We start from the raw sequence: 17,619 nt of genomic DNA, 5'->3' as shown, positions 1-17,619 counted from the left end.
AGCAGCTAGACTGTTAAACTACATCATCATAAATTGGGTGACCAAAATAACTGCAATATTCAAACACAGCAAGCCACAAACATTCATCTAGCTGCTGCATTTTGCTCTCTTCATTTTTGCTCTCTCTTCATGAAGATAACCACAGTGAAAGTCAGCATTTTGCTTTCTTTTTAAAATTTACTAAGGAGGGAAGACGGCAACCAAAAAACCACAGTAACAAAGCCTGGACTCTGTGTGCTCATACTAATTCTCACTGGCCCTTCCAGAAACCTTGCTTTGAAAATCTTGCTGATTGATACTGCAAAACTCACAAATTGTAAGCAATTAGTGGGTTTTACTGAAGGTGCTGCACATGACCCTGAATAAATGGGAGAGCTTCAAAGGCCCCTGCAGATGTTAGTTTGGTATGAGACACAACTGTAGAAGTGGTGAAGGCAGAGGGAATCAGAACAACTGACGAGATAGAAGGCAAGGCAAACAGTCGAATTCTTCATCTAAGGCAGACAACAGAAAGGTTGCATAGCCAAGCATGGGTTTTAGTCTGAAAGGAGTCCATAACCTTTTGATGGCAAAGCATCCAGTTGACTATCAATGCAGACAGTGTCAACATGCTAAATGTTAAAGTTTGCTATGGCAACCAAACCCACAGAAATTGATTGTCTTTTGTTTTGTTGAAACCTAATTTAAAAAGGAAAAAAATTGCCTTACTTGAAGCTCAAAGGGCTGAAAAAAAACCAAGATGGTCTCACCTTGCAGATCCAGACTGCCAGGAAGGCTGGAAGCAGGTATGTTTTAAATTCTTCAAATCTGTCTTAACATCTTAAATGCTGCAACTTTGAAGAGAAAGAAGCATTGACTTTTAAAACTGATTTTTCTGTAATACATAACACTGTAAATAACACTGTAAATTTTACTCTCAGGGGTTTCTTCATTCCCCTTTAAGGCATAAAATTTCTGGGAAATGGGTGTTTAAGACCACCGTTCTTCTGTTCGACATTCTGAAATTGTTTTTAAAAGCTCTTAGGACATTCACCTCGAACTGAGAAATAATCTCCATAACCTTACACACCTCCTCCACTGTCACAGTGAAGTAAAGCTCCCACATGTTTGTGGTACAACTGTTGGGTGTGCTCTGCCCTCCTCATCAGTTTTCCAGCTAAAGCTATGGCTATGACTAAACAGGTGACATTTCTGCATCTCTCACTTGCACACACACAAAATTAGTGTCTGAAATAGGCTGATAGGGGAAAAAAAATTTTTTTACAGTATGCAGATATGCCACATAAGTGATCTAGTCACTTGGACAGCAAGAAAAATAAAAGAATCATACAACATTCTTTCCCCTTGTGAAAGGAATTCAACTGAAAAAGTGTTTTTGAACAGAACTGTTCAACCTCAACTCGCCAGTAGTTTCCAGTCAGTCAAATGCAGAAATAAATTGCATGCAAAGGAATCCTTGACGCCCAGCTCCAGTCACAAAGGAAAATCTAGAAAGCTGTAAGACACCGAAATGGAAAAACATTAAGGCAGAGATGCTCCGCAGCTACAATGCACACCCACAAACGGGCAGTGGTTCTCAGCATCTCTTGCAATCAGACTATCTTAGAAATGCTCACAAGCTTCGCTAGAGCAGTTCTGAGTGCTGCTGTAAGCCCCTGTCCTGGGTGTTACCGTACAGAGGTGGTGCCTAGCATCACAGATGAAAAAAGCTAGTGTTATTCTTGGAAAGAGCTAAGTGCTATGAAAACCAATGGTCACAAAGACGATTCAGTCTAACAATTGCTCACACCAACTTATAGACTTACTAGCGGTTCTGGCAGGTATGCATTCACAGGGCACTTAAAGCCACTTTCAGGAAAAGTGGCAGAGTCTCCATATTTGACTTCTTTGCAGGGATTGCCAGTCCTTGAATAGTTGTTCCCCTCCTTCCATACACATAAACTCTCTTTTTGTGCTATGTTTAGACATAATTCTCAGGAAGTTCTCCACATCCTATCACCTGAAAATGAAGTTTGCTAGGCACCTTCTCACTTGGTAGCGTGCTTGGACCACTCCAGGGAAAGAGTGGAGGAGGAAGCACCATGTCCAGCCTGACAGGCAACAGCACAGCTGCAAAGCTGCCTGCGTTCATTAAAGAGACTTTGCTCTACACAAAAATACAACCCTTTCATCAACATCACCAAGTTTCTCTCCTGGAAATGCTTCAAACATTGGGGCAGTGCCAGTCACCTTTTGATGTGCTTTCAGGGTATTGCCTCTCCTCTGTTTGGATGTAACGAGAACTTTTTGCTGTTAGCAGCTTCTCTGTCCCATAGAGCACCTAGATTTAAGAAAGTGCTCATACCTGTGGCAGGCCAAAAGACTCACAGACAAATGACTCCCTTGGTTAGGTGTAAGCATCAGCCAAAGCAGAGACTGTAGATGAGTGTAAGGAACATACACTGCACCAAGATGCCTTGCAGTACTTTTCACAAATCACTCGCAATCTCCGCAATGGTTTCTTACAATCATTTTCCTGAATTTCTTTTGTTTGTGAAGTGGGTTGGCAACAAGTACCGACATCTACTCCAGCCCAAAGTAAACAAATCAATCAAATCAAGTGCACTGTTTTTCTTAAAAATACTCATCTTTAAAGATGTTTAGATACCCGTACAAGGTACACAAGCAACTTTCCTATTTATGTAAGAGTTGCCTTGAATTTAGTTGAACCTACCTTTCATCTGGATTCTTTGAAGAAAATCCAAGTGGACAAAGGTGAACAGCTATATTCACACACAAAATGTTCAGTCCTGTTGATGCTTCAACCTTCAACCACAAATATCAAACACAAAACATAAGACCAGCAGCACTTTCTGCCCTTGCACATGAAGGCTGAAGCAGCCCAATATGCACCAGGACAATATTTTAAAATACTTCCATTTTATTTACCATGAAATAAGACACACATCACAAAGTATTTCTGCCGCTGTAGTTAGCACCACAGTATGATTACCCCTTCAGGCCAGGCAGGAGAACAGCTAGTGGTTTTGTAAAAACTTCTGCACTATCAGATGCCAAGACATGAGAAGAATAGCTCCACAGGTCTAGTGCCTAACTAGTTAGCATTCAGAATGACATCTGTTTTCCAACAAGATACTACAGTTTCAGGGGGTGGTTATGTTTATCTAACTTCTTGCACCTCTGGCTGATCTGTACTTTCCAAACTTAGATGTGGTGCCCATTGAAATACCATATACCCTGCATCCCTTCTGGCTTAATTTTAAACTAGATTGTACTACCCAGCCAATTGGCACCTTTTTTCTATCACATGACAATGAAGTTGGGAACTCCTAGCTTTCCATACATACCCCCCACTACCTATAAAAAAAAAGTCGTCTTTTAAGCAAAGCTAGTGTTGCAATAACTTCTTTGTTCAAAGCTAGAACTTGTCCATCAGGATCATCCTTTGATTCCTCACCTCCTCCTTCAATTTTCTACCAGCAGGTCCCAGCTGAAAGCAATCTCAAAAGCATAACTTATTTCAGGTTCAGAGTTCAAACAGAGGGGAGGTGTGCAAACATTAGGCCCTGCTGTTTTGTGCTTAGCAAAGGGTATGCATATGTGTGGGAGGGGAGGGAAGCAGAGGAAAGTTACTGAGTTTGATTCACTGGTTTGGGATGTTAATAGCCTCCCAGGAAGTTACATTTTCATGCTTTGGGACATGAAGAGAAAGAAAGAAGGTTTGATAAGGTTCTTCCAGGAACATTGCAAAGCTGAACACACTTCAGCAGTCTGATTTCCCTCCTTTAATTCCAGATTTTCTCTCACTGTCTGGCTGTAATTAATGCTTTCTCAGCTCTTACTCATGACAAACAAAAGCCAGTCTGTTATGTGTGACCAGGAAAGGCTCTGTTATTCTGTTGAGTTCCAATATACAATAGCTCCCAAATGTTCCCCAAAACACATCTGTTTTCCAGTGCACCATTTGGAGAGACATAACAACTCTTTTAGAAATGGTTGTATAATTTGCAAAGGCAGAACCTGTCCCAGCCCACACCAATGTGCTTTATTGCCAGCAGGACTGGCTGACCCAAGACCAGGGCAAACACAAACACACAGCTCCTCTGGTCACTATGCCTATTTCCAGCTACAGAGGACTCCCCCCATTTGGTAGCATTGCACAGCCTTCAGGTGGCCTTGCCACTGGATAACAGTAGCTCTCTAGGCCTGTACAGATCATTGCATTTATACAGAACATGCAGGTAAACAAGTACTTGGCATAGCATCATCATCTGAAAGAGATATGGTGTAAAGATACCAGGGGATAACAGAGTTTAATATTGAACTGATTAAAAACTTTAAAAGTATGAAGCAATTATCCTTAACCTGCGCTTCATATTTCACATTTCTTTTTCTGGGTACTGATGCATTCTTTTCACTTTCAATGTCTTAAGCACCCACATCATCTTTATTGCTCTGGCTCAGAAGAATAGGTTGAAAATCGAGCTTTGTCTGTTTACATTGAAAGGAAGAAAATAAAAGAAATAGTGGACAAAACACTCATCAGAGCCTCAGTGAGTAGATAAAGGAAACCTGCTCAGGAAAGATGCCAAAGTCAACCAATTGCCTTCCAAAGCGAAATGTCAGCACAACCCAGTTACAGCACAATGTTGCCAGCAAATCAATTGCAGAAGCCAAAAGGACTTTAGACGTTCAGAGGATTTCAGCTCAAACATGTTGAACTGACCCAACAGTGCCGGCGGTGATAAAAGGCTGACTGTCCAGGACCCCTCTCCCATCCCACACTATCACTAAAAGCAGCCTTTTAAGGTTCAGATCTTTCCAATACAAGGGTTACAAGCAACCATGATGATGATTTTATACAAGTTAGAGATACTTACCTCTCCTTTGCCCAAGCCTTCTGAAGCGTTCAACTCGCTTTCCAAGTTTTGTAGTGACATTACACAAGGATCCAACAATAACAAATGCAGCGTGCATCAGTTTTGTTTCTCTAAATTCTCTGGCAAAGATACTTGGGTGAAAAATATCCCCAAACTTGTACTGTCACAGGAGATGCAAAAGAGCATCCTACTAACACTGATGAATGATGGGGGAAATGTAGCAAAACAGAACTCATTACATACCTACTCCATTGCACTGACAAGACTTAAATGCTTGAGCTGCTTTAACTTAGAGAATGGTAAAACCATCAAGCAACATCTCAGAAAGATAAAAAAAGTTTCAAGAAAAAAAGGTTTCCCTGGAAACACAGCCCTAGAAAACATCAGTCAGTGCAGATACCTCACTGAAGTAAAAACTTTGACCAAGGAGATGAGTCCTTAAACCAGAGAGGGCTGCCATGGTTTCAAACTTTTTCTTTAGGCAAGAAGCTTGTTGGAGATGCAGACAACCAAGACAAAACCAATCACGGCAACATCCTCTCTGCTGCGGAGCTGGCATATGCCTCAAGGACTCAGGTTATAAACATGGCCTCAGTGGCTTGGCATAATTCAGTATACAAGAGCAGCTGCCATGTAGAAAGCTCCGCTGACTACTTTTGTCTGCTTTACCTCAAGCACCTTATTATGCCTGGTTACATCTGTTGTGCTTGGCCATTTGGTGGGGGGGAGGGGGGGAAAGCAGAAACATAGGCTGTGGTATTCACCCAGGAACTTTTGGAAGGCTGGTCCTAGTACTTAAGGCTGGGAGCAATATATGCACAAAGTGCCCTCTTACATTCACTAATGTGAGTTCTGGGTTACAAGAACAAGCACTAGAGCAGTTCAAGCCCTTACCATACTCCTAGGCACAGGGTCTTACACTACGACTCAGGTAGTAAAAGCCTCAAATGGTTATCAGTTTTGGACCTGGTACAGACAGGCAATATGAAGAGATGCTCAGATCACTCAGACTGATGCCTACTTTGATTAAAGATGTTGTTGATCAGTGATAGCATAATACCATACCAGTGGGACACAAAGCATGCTGAAAACTCCATTACCAGCCTGCAAAAATATACACGAGTGACACACCTTTACTGTACATAAGCAGAGCTGTTCATGGATATTAAAGCTTCACCTGCAAAAAAACACAGCTGTGTTGGCCAAGTTTAACTAGATTCAAATGGCTAGTGGAAAGACTTTGAGCAGTAATGGAAAGATGCATTACAGTTAGGTCAGATGGCCAGTCCTCAGAGAAATGACTGCAAGTTACTTGATATGGAAGTGCAGCTTCAGCCTTCCATGCTTAAGTAGCAGAGAGCAGACTAGCTTGTCTGGAGCTTTGGGAAAGGCAAAGACAAAGAGGTCTTTCCTTTTTAACCAACCAGGAACAAAAAAGCCTACCAAACCTTGATGTGGATGAAGGTGGAGTCCCTTACTTGTGCCAGCTCCAGTCAAGGCTACTTAAATTATCAAGGAAAAATCATGATCTGCAGAAAGTGATTAAGTCATGACAACAACAGATTTTCTGCTGTTCTCTGTTCTGACACTACATCGTCTTTGTGAGCAGAAACAGTTTCAGCTCCCCGAAAGATATTCTGGGGTGAAATAAACAGTGGCAAAACTGGGCTTTTGTTATGAAAGTACATTGTGTACATGGAATGATTCCTTTGATTCCAACCCACACAATAATTTGAGGTCTGTTTTATAAGATAAGTGGATAAAAACAGAGTGCTTGGAAATGTGCCATGTTCCCACAAATTCATTAAGATGCACTAGCACATGGTAAGTCTGCCACAGCATTAAAGGTGGTCTGTGAAGAACAACTATAATTTAGAGAATTCTGTTTAAACAGTGCTATATAATATCAACCTCTGTTAATCTTCTGTTCATTTTCAAGGGACCTTTGATGCTTATCTAACCCTAACATTGTTCATTGTACTTTGAGCTCTCCTTGAAGCCAACAGCCACCAGTTTCAAAAACAAATTTCTCCAACTTCACTTGCCCTTTTCTCTGTAGCGCTCCAAGTTTCTTGCCCCCCACAGCCTTCACTGCAGTTTGCCATCAGGCACCCATTTGGCACAAACAGGCTGATATCCAGTAGCTCTCTCTGCTTGTGCTTTGATTTCTGCAATGCAGAATGGAGTGGCTCAGATTTCAAACCAGCAATTCCCAGGCTGCATGCACACAACAGCGCCCACCCCAGCAGCACAGCCCACCCAGGGTACACAGGACACTAGGAAGTACCTTTCATAGGCTTGCGAGGTACATCAACTCAGAAGAAAAGGAGCTTGTTATCCTATGCAAACAATATTTTACTTACAATCAATCACTCAGTGCTTTTACATTTGATAAAGGTATTGATGGATTAGTCAAAGAAAGCCACTATGAATCAATGTGTTAGCTAAACCATGTTTAGATTTTTTTTCCCCCTGAGGTTTTTTTTTTTTTTTTTTTTTTTTGATGATGATATTTAGTAGACCTATCTTGCAATTACTTTGCAGGAAAACTCAGTGTGGTCAGAACTGGACCACTCTGGCAGCACATATTGTTTTTAACAACAAAAAAGGCTTAATAGCATTTTTTCCCCCCGTTTTTCTTTCCCTTTAAAATACATTAACATATCCTCCACAGGACCCAAAGTTCTTCTCTCAGCCACGTAAGACGTTCAAATGCCGTTAAGATCTTTTATGAATTCAGGGGTTTGCTAGTCAGAAGGAACAATGAACACATTGTTTTCTGCTGCCTTCTTCACTGGGCGTTCATACTGTAGGGGAGAAAAAGAGGTAACAAACATTTCAAAAGTTTATATAAATGCTTATGTTTTATAAGAGAAGAAACTGCAGAGAGCCTAGAAATGCATTTAGATTCGGTTATTAATTCTCAGCTACTGAGCCAGGAATAGGGTGCTGCAGGATGAGCAGCTCCTGTGAGTTGATTGCTCCTTCCTCAGCCCTCTATGCCTTAGAGGTGCATTTCAGGAGCACCTACAGCGAGGGAAAGACCTATAACCCTGGGCGGTCCTGCGCTCATAATTCAAACTGTTTCCTATGGAAAGGCTCAGGATTCCAGCTCCAACACATAAGTAATAGAAGCCCTTGATTTTCAACATCTTTTCTAAAATTCCAGGCCTGATCCACACATCTAAAGTGACTGCAAACACGGTTGTTCCTTTTACACAGGGAACTTTCTTCAGCTCTTCATGCAGCACAGACACGTGACACATCACAAATCATGATAACTCCCCAGTCTTATTGCAGGAACGTCATGGCCCCCAACACCATCAGGTCTGCATATAAAAGCTGGAAGAGCAGCAGTAGCAAAAATACACGTGCATGTATGTGTGTTGGGGTGAAGAAGATAGGAACTAAACATTTCACTGAACTCAATTAACAGGGTATTCAGTTTAATCTATTGATTAAATGATTAAGGCATAAGCTAGTGATTAGACTCTGAACAGTTAAGAGTTTATATAGAATATTTAACTGGGATCCAAGGCAAATGGATAAATTCAGCATCTAATAATAAATTTCATATCTACTACTATAATGGGAATCCATCCTTTTCTGTAGATTTTTATGCATGTAAAATGAATGATTTGGTGCTCTGATGTTCTTCCAGATTTTAGAAATCAAAGTAGGAAGCATCAAACAAAGCTAGAAGATGACAGATCCAAAAAGCAAGCAAGACAAAGCATCCAATATGCTGCTAAATCGCGGAGCTCCTAGCCGCAAGTTGTTGCGGATGCATAGCTCCAAGGGAAAAATGGACAAAGTGACAGAAGAGAACTGCATTGGGGGTCACTACCTACACAGAGACTAGCCTCCAGATGAGGGAATCCTGGAGATATGAATTCAGGAAGTGATGGGAGAATTGTCAGGAGAAGTATTTCTAAATGATGGTTCTCGTTCTTATCTTCTCCATTAGGCATCTGCTTTTTGACAACTTTCCCTGATGGTTCCCTGAATAATCCCATTCCTAAAAAATATTAAAGAACCTTCCCTGTGGAAGTTGGTACTAAATAAAAAAGAACCAGCAAGAAAACAAAAAGTTATGGAAGACAACAAAAAGGGGATGAAAAAGGAGGGCCAGGCAACCTGCAGGGGCACAAAGCAAAGCCCCAGCAGCTGTTCCCAAAGGCAGCAGACACTGCCCAGCAGAGCTCTGCTCATCAAAATTACAGGATAAGAGAAACAGCAGATCCCACAGTAGCTGGCCTCTGTCACCCCTATCAACTCCCTCCTCCCAGTGCTGTAGATGGCCAGTTTGGCCAGGGGAGTTGATAAAGTCTCAGAACTTGGTAGCACCTCAGATGAGGTGGGTATAGACATAGAGGTATGGGGAAAAGCACAGCCAGGACCTCAGTGACAAGTTCTGGAAAAGCTGGCAGAAGGGCTGCAGCCTGACATACTCAGTGCACTTGTGCACCAGCATCAGCTCTTACTGCAGAGGGAGACCTGTTTGGGAGCCTGGAAACAGCATCATAAACATGCCACGACCCCTTTTCCACGGAGGGTTTCCAGCTCATGCTGCTGCTGGGTCACAATAATATGGAGGAGAGAGAAATGAGAAGGGCTGAGCTGCTCCTTTCACCCCATGCTGAACAGGAGAAAGAAGGGATGGTGACACCACCGCAGTCTGGGGCTTGTCAGAACAAATCCCACTTTCCTGATACATTAAGACAAGAGGACCTCATGAGGAACTGGCCCACAGATCAGGCAATGATGCAAATGCTGCAGCAGTACAGAAAAGCCTATTGTGGTTATATTCCATCTAGCAGTGATGGACCTTAGCCAGCTGGTGAAAGATTTCCCCTACCAGGACTTCAGTTACCATCTTCTCACTTCCAATACTTATCAGTCACATCACAGCTCAGAAAGCCCACCCAAAGCTGCTGGTGTACTGCACATACCGTTGTATTCTGGATAGTTTCAACAAAACTCTTTGCTGTTTCACCCAGGGCTGAGTCAACAGACTGAATTCTGGAAGAAAGGTAAGTTTAGCTAGTTTGCCTTCAGAGTATTAATACTTACTGATGAAATCTAAGCAAATTGAGATATTTAAAAAAAAAAAAAAAAAAAGAGCCTGAGGATTCACCTTTTTGCAGCTCAGTTGCTCTTTGCCCATCATTTATACCAACAGTATCCTTTCTATTATAGAAAGGATCTATTCACCTTCTCCTGAACAATATACAGATGCGACCAGAGGATGCATCTTGTTCCAGACCATGGTACAGATCCCTTGAGGTACATACTCATTCTGCACAGCTTCCCACACAGAAATCCCTCATTGCTTCCTAGTCCCAATTCAAAACCCTAATGAGACCGCAAAGGCTCTGTTAATGAACACAGAGTAGAGATGCCATGATGGCATCAGAATACTTCAAGTATTCTTCAAGTACTCTTCTTGAATAATACTTCATGTATACAAGTATGAGTACAATTAGTATAATTAGTGCCCTACTTTACCATTAGAGGACTTGTGAGTATATAAGACAGCTGGCTGACACATACCGTTGCTTTTGCTGGTTGCAAAAAGAATTCAGTTTGAGGGCCTGCGCATTCCAGAAGTCCTAAAAAAAAAAAAAGAGAGGGGAAAAAAAAAAAAAAAGAGGTCCCAAAAATACCACCATTACTTTGGAAGGGGAACCTTCATGGACTGTCACAAGAGAAGTCATACACACCACTGCATCCTTCTCCAGGTTTGCTAAGACTTGCGTTTCCTTCTCAAGACTGGCAAGCTCTTCAACAACAATCTTTTGGAAGGTTTCCAGCTTATTCAGTCTAACGATGAAAAACAGAAACCAGTTTGACATTTTAAGATGTAATAGCACAAGGCTGCTGACAACCCTGCATTCTGCTTTTAGTACCAAACCTGCCTTTATAGGGAAGGAAACGTCTTTTTTGAACTACACTGGGAAGTTTTGTTCAAGTATTTCAGAGAGCATAAGAATAGCTGTACTAAACTGAAGGTGTTTTTAGCTAAATATCCTTTCTCAAATAGTAGCCAGCAACCGAGGCCTAGGACAGAGTACAGGAACAGAGTTCTCTATTATAATTGATTTTTTTTATTTAGCTCCTATCACAGAAGTCTGACAATCCATAAAGCAAGAGGACCTGTTAAAGGAAGATACCCCACCAAATCAGTGCCTGTAAAGTCCACTAGCTGACATTTGTTTAACGCACATGGAAACCATGTATAGAAATGGGTCCATAACAAAGCTTGAAACATCAACACCCCTTACATTTCTTTCCTTTTTCCTCCCACTTCGTTAAGTAAACCAGAATGTAATTTCCTTTTTACTCTGAAATATTTAGTAACAGAATCTCCTAAGTATAACAGGAGGATTTTTAACAGATTTGGGAACACTGATAACTATCAGAAGACAGTTTAAGGACTGCTTCATCATCCACTCTTAACTCAAGCTTACTTTGCACTAATCCGTTCCTTCCTCCCTTATAGGAAAAGCAGAATAAGTCACAGGAGTGATGATTCTGAAACTCTTACTATGGAAAGGGAAGAGACACGCACGGAAGCTATTTTGCCTTACAGACCATGATAAGCACAGTAATTTACATATCATTCAGAAACTCATGTGAAGTTGAAGGTGTTTTCAGCAAACAGCAGATAGCTTACCTGCACTCATGTATCTGATTTAATAAGGCTGACACGTTCTTCTCAGAAGTCCTCAGCGCATTCTGCGCACAAGTCTCCATCCTTTTGTACCTGGACTAACCACAGTACATGCTGTCAGGGAAGGGCAACAGCCCAACCCAAAAATCTAAAAGTCTTGTTTGCAAAGCGTTTCCCTGAAACACAACCCCTCCCCCCCCCAGTGGGCTGCTTTTCAGTTTAGCTGAAACCAGTTTAAGTCAATTTTAAATTGAAGCAAGATATCTGGCCACATTAGTTATAATGATCTTTACGTAGTCTGTGTGACTTCAGGACAGGGCTAAGTTATCCCAACCAGCAAATAAGTGAGCTTCACCTATACTATGACACACTGTTAACAACTGCACAAAACCAGGTCTTTATTAGCATCAATTCAGATCAGTATTAATGCAAGCTGTGTGCATTTTAAGCATAACTGACTTCCATTGTAAATGCAACCACCTCCAGCTGTGATTCAAGGATTAAAGTCAAACTTACTATGAATACATATACCATGTTAAAAAAAATTAATTAATTAAAAAAAAAAAATGCTTGCACAATGCTGCTGATACAGTATAAATCTGCTCTGCTTGGTCTCCCCTTAGGTCCCCAGTTTAGGTACGCTATCAATATTCTGGGTTATATTTCAAAAAGCTTTGATCCATACCCTCTGATGAAAGTGTTTAAAATGCCTATACAAATCTGAGTTTCCAAAATATAAATAAGATCCACTAACAAAAAGGAAGAATCTAATTAAAACTTCACTTACAGGTTATTCCTTGCCTTTCCTATAACACTTCAGAGAACATATGGGTTTTTCAAAATACCTAGAAGAGCTCCAGGCTAACAGAGAGTGCAGCCAAAACTCTGCTCTTGGGCATAACTCTAACTTCTCCTGCTGATTAAATGGTGATTTCCTTTCGTATTAGAAAGTGCCGCACACCAAAACACACAAAGAGTGCACATTACCCAGAATAGTTTCTTTAGTTGGCTGGTAAAGCTTTCAAATGCAGTAATGACCCCTGAATCACTGACATCTTCACTCAGTATCTTGGAAAAAAACGTGTCATCCATTTCATCCATTTTCTGGCCTGTAAAAAAGTATAATCCCAATTAGTACCTTGCTAGAGGACTTATCAAAATATAAATACATATACTATTATAGCAAAATGTAAGCAGCAACATTTGCTAAAGGGCTGGAATTTGAGGATTGCTCTTCTGTATATTCACAGGAATGGGAATGAAACTGCCCCAAAAGACTTGTTAGAAAGCAGCACGGAAGAACAGACATGATACCAATCAAATGTCAAGAGCAATGTATTTACAAACAACGAGGCAATAGCACACAAGCACACACACAAAAATCAGGCCAAATTTCCACTTTTTCTCCCCCCATGTCTTCTAGTTATTCAGTGTGAAGCAAGCCTAACGCACTTTCATTCTGAGTTGGCAGTGTCTTGCAGTTACGTTGTCCATTATTTGCACACTTTCTTTGATAGGTCTGGACAATCACTGTTCAGAAAAACTAGAAAATGCTACCACTGCTTAGCAGTTTGAGTGCATCTTGCGGTCAAGGAGCCTAAATTTCCTTGTTCATATCCCTAAGTACATTGCTTTCAATGACAGCACCACACAAGATGTGTTTTCTGCCACATTTGGGTTTTTGGAGACAATGCCCTGCAGGGGGTACCTGTTTTCAACCTTCCATATGACTATGATTTTTACCACCAAAAGAAAAAAACAAAAAACATGAAGATATTTAAGTACTTCACCTTAACTGCCAGCCTAACTTTACCTGTTTTGGTCTCCTTTTCCTTCTCTATTGAATTAAAAAGTCTCCTTGGTTTATAGGAGGTGTCAGAGGACAAGTGACTTGTTTCCCAACTGGAAAGTTTAGGCCTTTTCAAGACAGTGCCAGCTAACATATCTAAAAAGAGAAAAGACGTTTCAGAACACATCTGGTTTTTTTCGCATTAGGTAAGTGGCATTACTTACCAGCTCCTCAAGCAAAACCACCATGGAGCTGCCAATATTGCAGAAGAGCAGGCAACTTCACTTGAAGGTTCAGCAACACACTCTTCCATGAAAGGACACAAGACTTCATCAGCAGGTCTCCTCCCTTGCAAGGGCAGGCCACTGCATTGCCTAGTGCTATGTAGATAGCTGGAAAGCCACCATATCTCCAGCTTAAAGACAGTTTGGTCCTTGGCCCCCTCGTCTCACCAGAAAACTCTTGCCTGGCTTCTTCCCCCTTGTGTTTTCCAGCCCAAGCTTCACAACCTGTTTCTGCCCATTTGTTCCTGAGCTAGTTTCAGCCACATACCATAACGTTTCTGCATAAATATATCAGAGGGAGAAAAACTAATTGTCCTTAATGACCTTTTTTCCAGCTTCACTAAGGTTGCCATACAGTTGTTTTTAACCCAGCCACATCCACTTTTCCTTCCATGTCTGTAATCTTTACCTGACAGATTTTGAAGATTTTCTTTATTTCCCTGGATTTCCCAGCCGCCACAGAGCAGCACACAGAGGTCGGCTGTGTAGGGCACACACAGCAATGCAGACGTGCAAGCGTGGGCCACAGCCTCACCTTTTCAATGTCTTGAAAGTAAGTTCAGTCACCCCCCATGCTCTCCTCAGCACCTCTTCCAACCTGACTTCACCCTTTTTGACTAAGGGGAGCCAAACCAAACTATATTTTGGTCAGGGCGCCAAAAGGTGGGTGGAAGAAAACAGAGCCCTCCTGCTTGGTGTACATGGGCTGCCTGAAGCGCATGCACTGAAGTGGGGAATTGTCAGCATCCCCTGCCTGGCCGGGTGCAAGCAGCAAGGGGCAGGTGTTGCCCAGCAGCCTTGCCATCCTCGGGGGCTCACCACCAAAAATTCACCTTCTTCAGAAACATTGAGCAGGAGGCAGCAGCCCATAATTAAAGATAATTTGCAAAAGAAATAAAATTGAAAATCCCCCTTGGGTCTCATTGTCCGCTTGCATGAACTCAGCAAGGGGGCTGTATTTGAACAGCTGCCCCCTGGGAGCCTGCAGAGGGCAGGACACAGTGAGGTGGCAGAGCCCAGGACGCGGAGGTACGGTTGGACCATGGTGAACACGTTGAAGCAGCATCCCAGAAAGCTCATAGATTTAGGGTTCATGGAGTAAGTATTCAAATGCAAACATTATCTGCACCTGAAACTTCTGAACATAACCTTACTTCTGCCCTCACATAGCATCAACTCCTCTTCAACTGTAATATTGCCCAGTAAACGGTGATAAACTTAAAGTCATAGCATTTTTCTTCCCCCAAATTAAGCCAAAGCATTGGTACTGTGAAGCATTCTGCAAACGCTCAATGGATAAGAGATCTGTATCTGGAATGTGAACATAGCCACCTCACAAGAAAGGGAATGCTTTTGGCTGAGCCCAGAGCTTTAGTAACTCAATGCACAGACACAAGAACAACTTTAAAACAATCTCTCTCAGAACTAGATCAGGAGCAAGAATATTAGTGTGAACATAATGCACAAGAAGTTCGTTGCTGCTCGACTTCTGAGAAGCTCAGTTGTTTCCAATCACAAAAAGACTGTACTGCAGTTTTGAGTTAGTTTGTGCAAATTCAGTTTTCATTAAAAGAAAAACAAACAAACCAGAAAAACACACCCAGACCCTTAAAGGCCACTGTTACTTCAAAAACCTGCAAAAGCATCAGTGCACATTGCCATTTACCAAATGCTTATATGATAGTCTATCTCTATATTCTCAGATATAAAGGCAATGACTTTCAGAACTTCTTTATATTTAAACTTCATTGCACTTTCAAGTCATTAAGAATTAGTTTGGGGGTTTCTTCTTTTACCTATTTCACATGTTTACTCTTAGGATCACTAGTTTGTGAAATCCCACCTCTTGATAGCTACATCCTCTGTCTCTCTGTGATCAAGGAGAGGATTTAAGACAGTTAGCAAGGAATTCAAGAAGGTATATAAAAACATCATACCACATACACTGCCACAATATATAAAACAGAGAAATGGAAGTTATTTCTTATGCAAAAATATCTTTAGGCATCTCAAAGCTTAGTGCCCACTTTTCTTTGAAAGAAAATGACAGCTCAGCCAACATCCCTTTCTGCCTTTTAACATCTCTTGCACGTTATTGAGACTGACATACCCGAGTCCTTACGCTTAAACATTTCTTCTTCTCTTGACAATTTGCCAGATGCATCAGGAAACTTCTAAGGAGAGAGGAGAGAAAAATAAATTTTAAAAAAAGAGAGGTAACCCTTTGACAGCTTGTCTGCAGCATATCTAAGTCAGACGATGCACTGCTTCTGGTTTTCAGATGAGAAGTAACTGGACCACAGGTTTGAAAGCATTTGAAGTACTGCATACCACACCTGTGTTGGCTTCTCTTCAATATTGGAATAGTCCTCAGCAGAGGCATTAAGTGATACTGGATCCCCTTCTAGCTCCGAGTGTGTTTCATCTGCATGAGAGATCAGCCAAACAATGCAGGCAATAAATGCTGTATCAATTAAAACACTGAGTTTAATACCAAGAAGAGGAAGGAAAAAGAAAAGGAAACAAACACTATGTTTTCTATTGCTTCACACATACAAAGGGAAAAGGCAATGTCTCAAACTCAGTCCAAAGGCCGCTTTATTTTTGGCTGCCCTTTAAGATCATTCCTTCACCTCCCATTGTTGCTGCAAAGTTTAAGTCTGTGATATTGCATTTAACGCTACCTTATTTCAGTACAGATGTTCTCAGAAGAAAGAAATTGGAGCAGAGAAAATGGACTACTACAACATACTTCAGAGTACTGTAATACCCAGGAAGTCAAAAGCAAAAAATAAACAGCCTCAGAGTACGCACCAGAGCAAGAAGATAGACCACTTAATTGTTGGTGGAATAGTTTTGTGGGTATTTTCATAACATCACTCTCAACAGGTTTGTGTAGCTTCCAACTGGCTGAGGAAGCACAGATAGTACTGCAGAAGTTTATAATAGTGTAAATACTATATGCATTTTTGCTCACACTGCAGCTTCAAATATACTATAAAAGAATTTGACTATTAACATTGCAGAAAGGAGAGAAGAATCCTTACAAGTTCAACCAAACCACAGTCTGCATCTGCGTTCAGTAACTGCTTTACAATGTAAGAAGAAAATTCTAATTTCTAGGCATCCCACATCTACAGGGTGTTTTTGTTGTTGTTGTTATTTTATTTTTATTTTTATTTTTTTTAAAGACACTAATGTTAATGCTCTGAGGGATCTTTTTGTTTCCAAGGCACCAAAACTGGAGCTTTGGGTGCGGATAACAGATTAGCCTGGACAGGGATGGTAGCATGACTGTGAACAGAAGGAAGCCCCCTGGGCAGGGAGCTGACAAGCCACCCTTCCTCATGAGGCTGCATGATTTAGGCACCAGATTGCACAGCCCTCACCCCCCGGCTAATGCTCTCCCTCTTCAAGATGCTTTATCCACAAACATTACCCAGCTTCATAGCCATTACAAGAACTATCACACAGCAGAATGTTTATGAAGGTGTGACGGAAAAAGGCAAATTTAAAAACAAAACCCCATTAAAACAGCTTTTCTAATACATTGAACAAGAATCAAAGAGAAATACCAGCAACTTCCACAGTAGGTAAATCATCTCCCTTGGCATCGGATGTGCCTTTTTTCTTTAACGTTTCCTTCTGAGCTCTTGGCCTTGAAACTCCCAACTGAAATAAAACCAAGTCCAAGTATGAATTTTATTTAAGATTTTTTTTTAATTTAAGCTTATTTTAAGTACTTTACTAAAATACTGAGACTTTTTTAAAATATGCTTAACACATACAGATGGCCATCTCTAATGCTGAAGGAGACTTCTTCCCTGAAATTAGATGGATACCAAAATATTCCCCTTTAGCCAGTAGAGTTATATAGTGGAAGAAATTCATGAGCAGAATCACAGCATTTTAGTCAAGAAAGATAAGAAAAGGCTTTAGAGGGAAAAAGCTCTTAGTACAGCTGCCAGGTCTACAGTGATTCTCCAAACTTTC

At 41.2% G+C, this 17,619-nt stretch overlaps 1 protein-coding gene across 1 annotated transcript in view; it reads right to left on the bottom strand.

Annotated features, from left to right (window-relative positions):
• Positions 1–7,562: 7,562 nt before the first annotated feature.
• Positions 7,563–17,619, bottom strand: part of SYCP2L (synaptonemal complex protein 2 like) — a 30,294-nt gene continuing 20,237 nt past the window's right edge. The window contains exons 23-32 of the mRNA XM_067292378.1: positions 17,202–17,298; positions 15,963–16,051; positions 15,737–15,800; positions 13,367–13,498; positions 12,541–12,662; positions 11,557–11,651; positions 10,604–10,703; positions 10,434–10,492; positions 9,833–9,902; positions 7,563–7,687 (exon numbers count right to left, since the gene is read on the bottom strand). Coding sequence (XP_067148479.1) covers positions 7,628–7,687; positions 9,833–9,902; positions 10,434–10,492; positions 10,604–10,703; positions 11,557–11,651; positions 12,541–12,662; positions 13,367–13,498; positions 15,737–15,800; positions 15,963–16,051; positions 17,202–17,298 — 888 coding nt within the window. The 3' untranslated portion in view covers positions 7,563–7,627. The remainder of the gene's footprint in view (positions 7,688–9,832; positions 9,903–10,433; positions 10,493–10,603; positions 10,704–11,556; positions 11,652–12,540; positions 12,663–13,366; positions 13,499–15,736; positions 15,801–15,962; positions 16,052–17,201; positions 17,299–17,619) is intronic.

Source organism: Apteryx mantelli, chromosome 2 (assembly GCF_036417845.1).
Source record: "Apteryx mantelli isolate bAptMan1 chromosome 2, bAptMan1.hap1, whole genome shotgun sequence".
Taxonomy (NCBI): Eukaryota; Metazoa; Chordata; class Aves; order Apterygiformes; family Apterygidae; genus Apteryx; species Apteryx mantelli.
The sequence above is the reverse complement of the archived record's forward strand: the minus strand, read 5'-3'. Positions and strand labels throughout refer to the sequence as shown.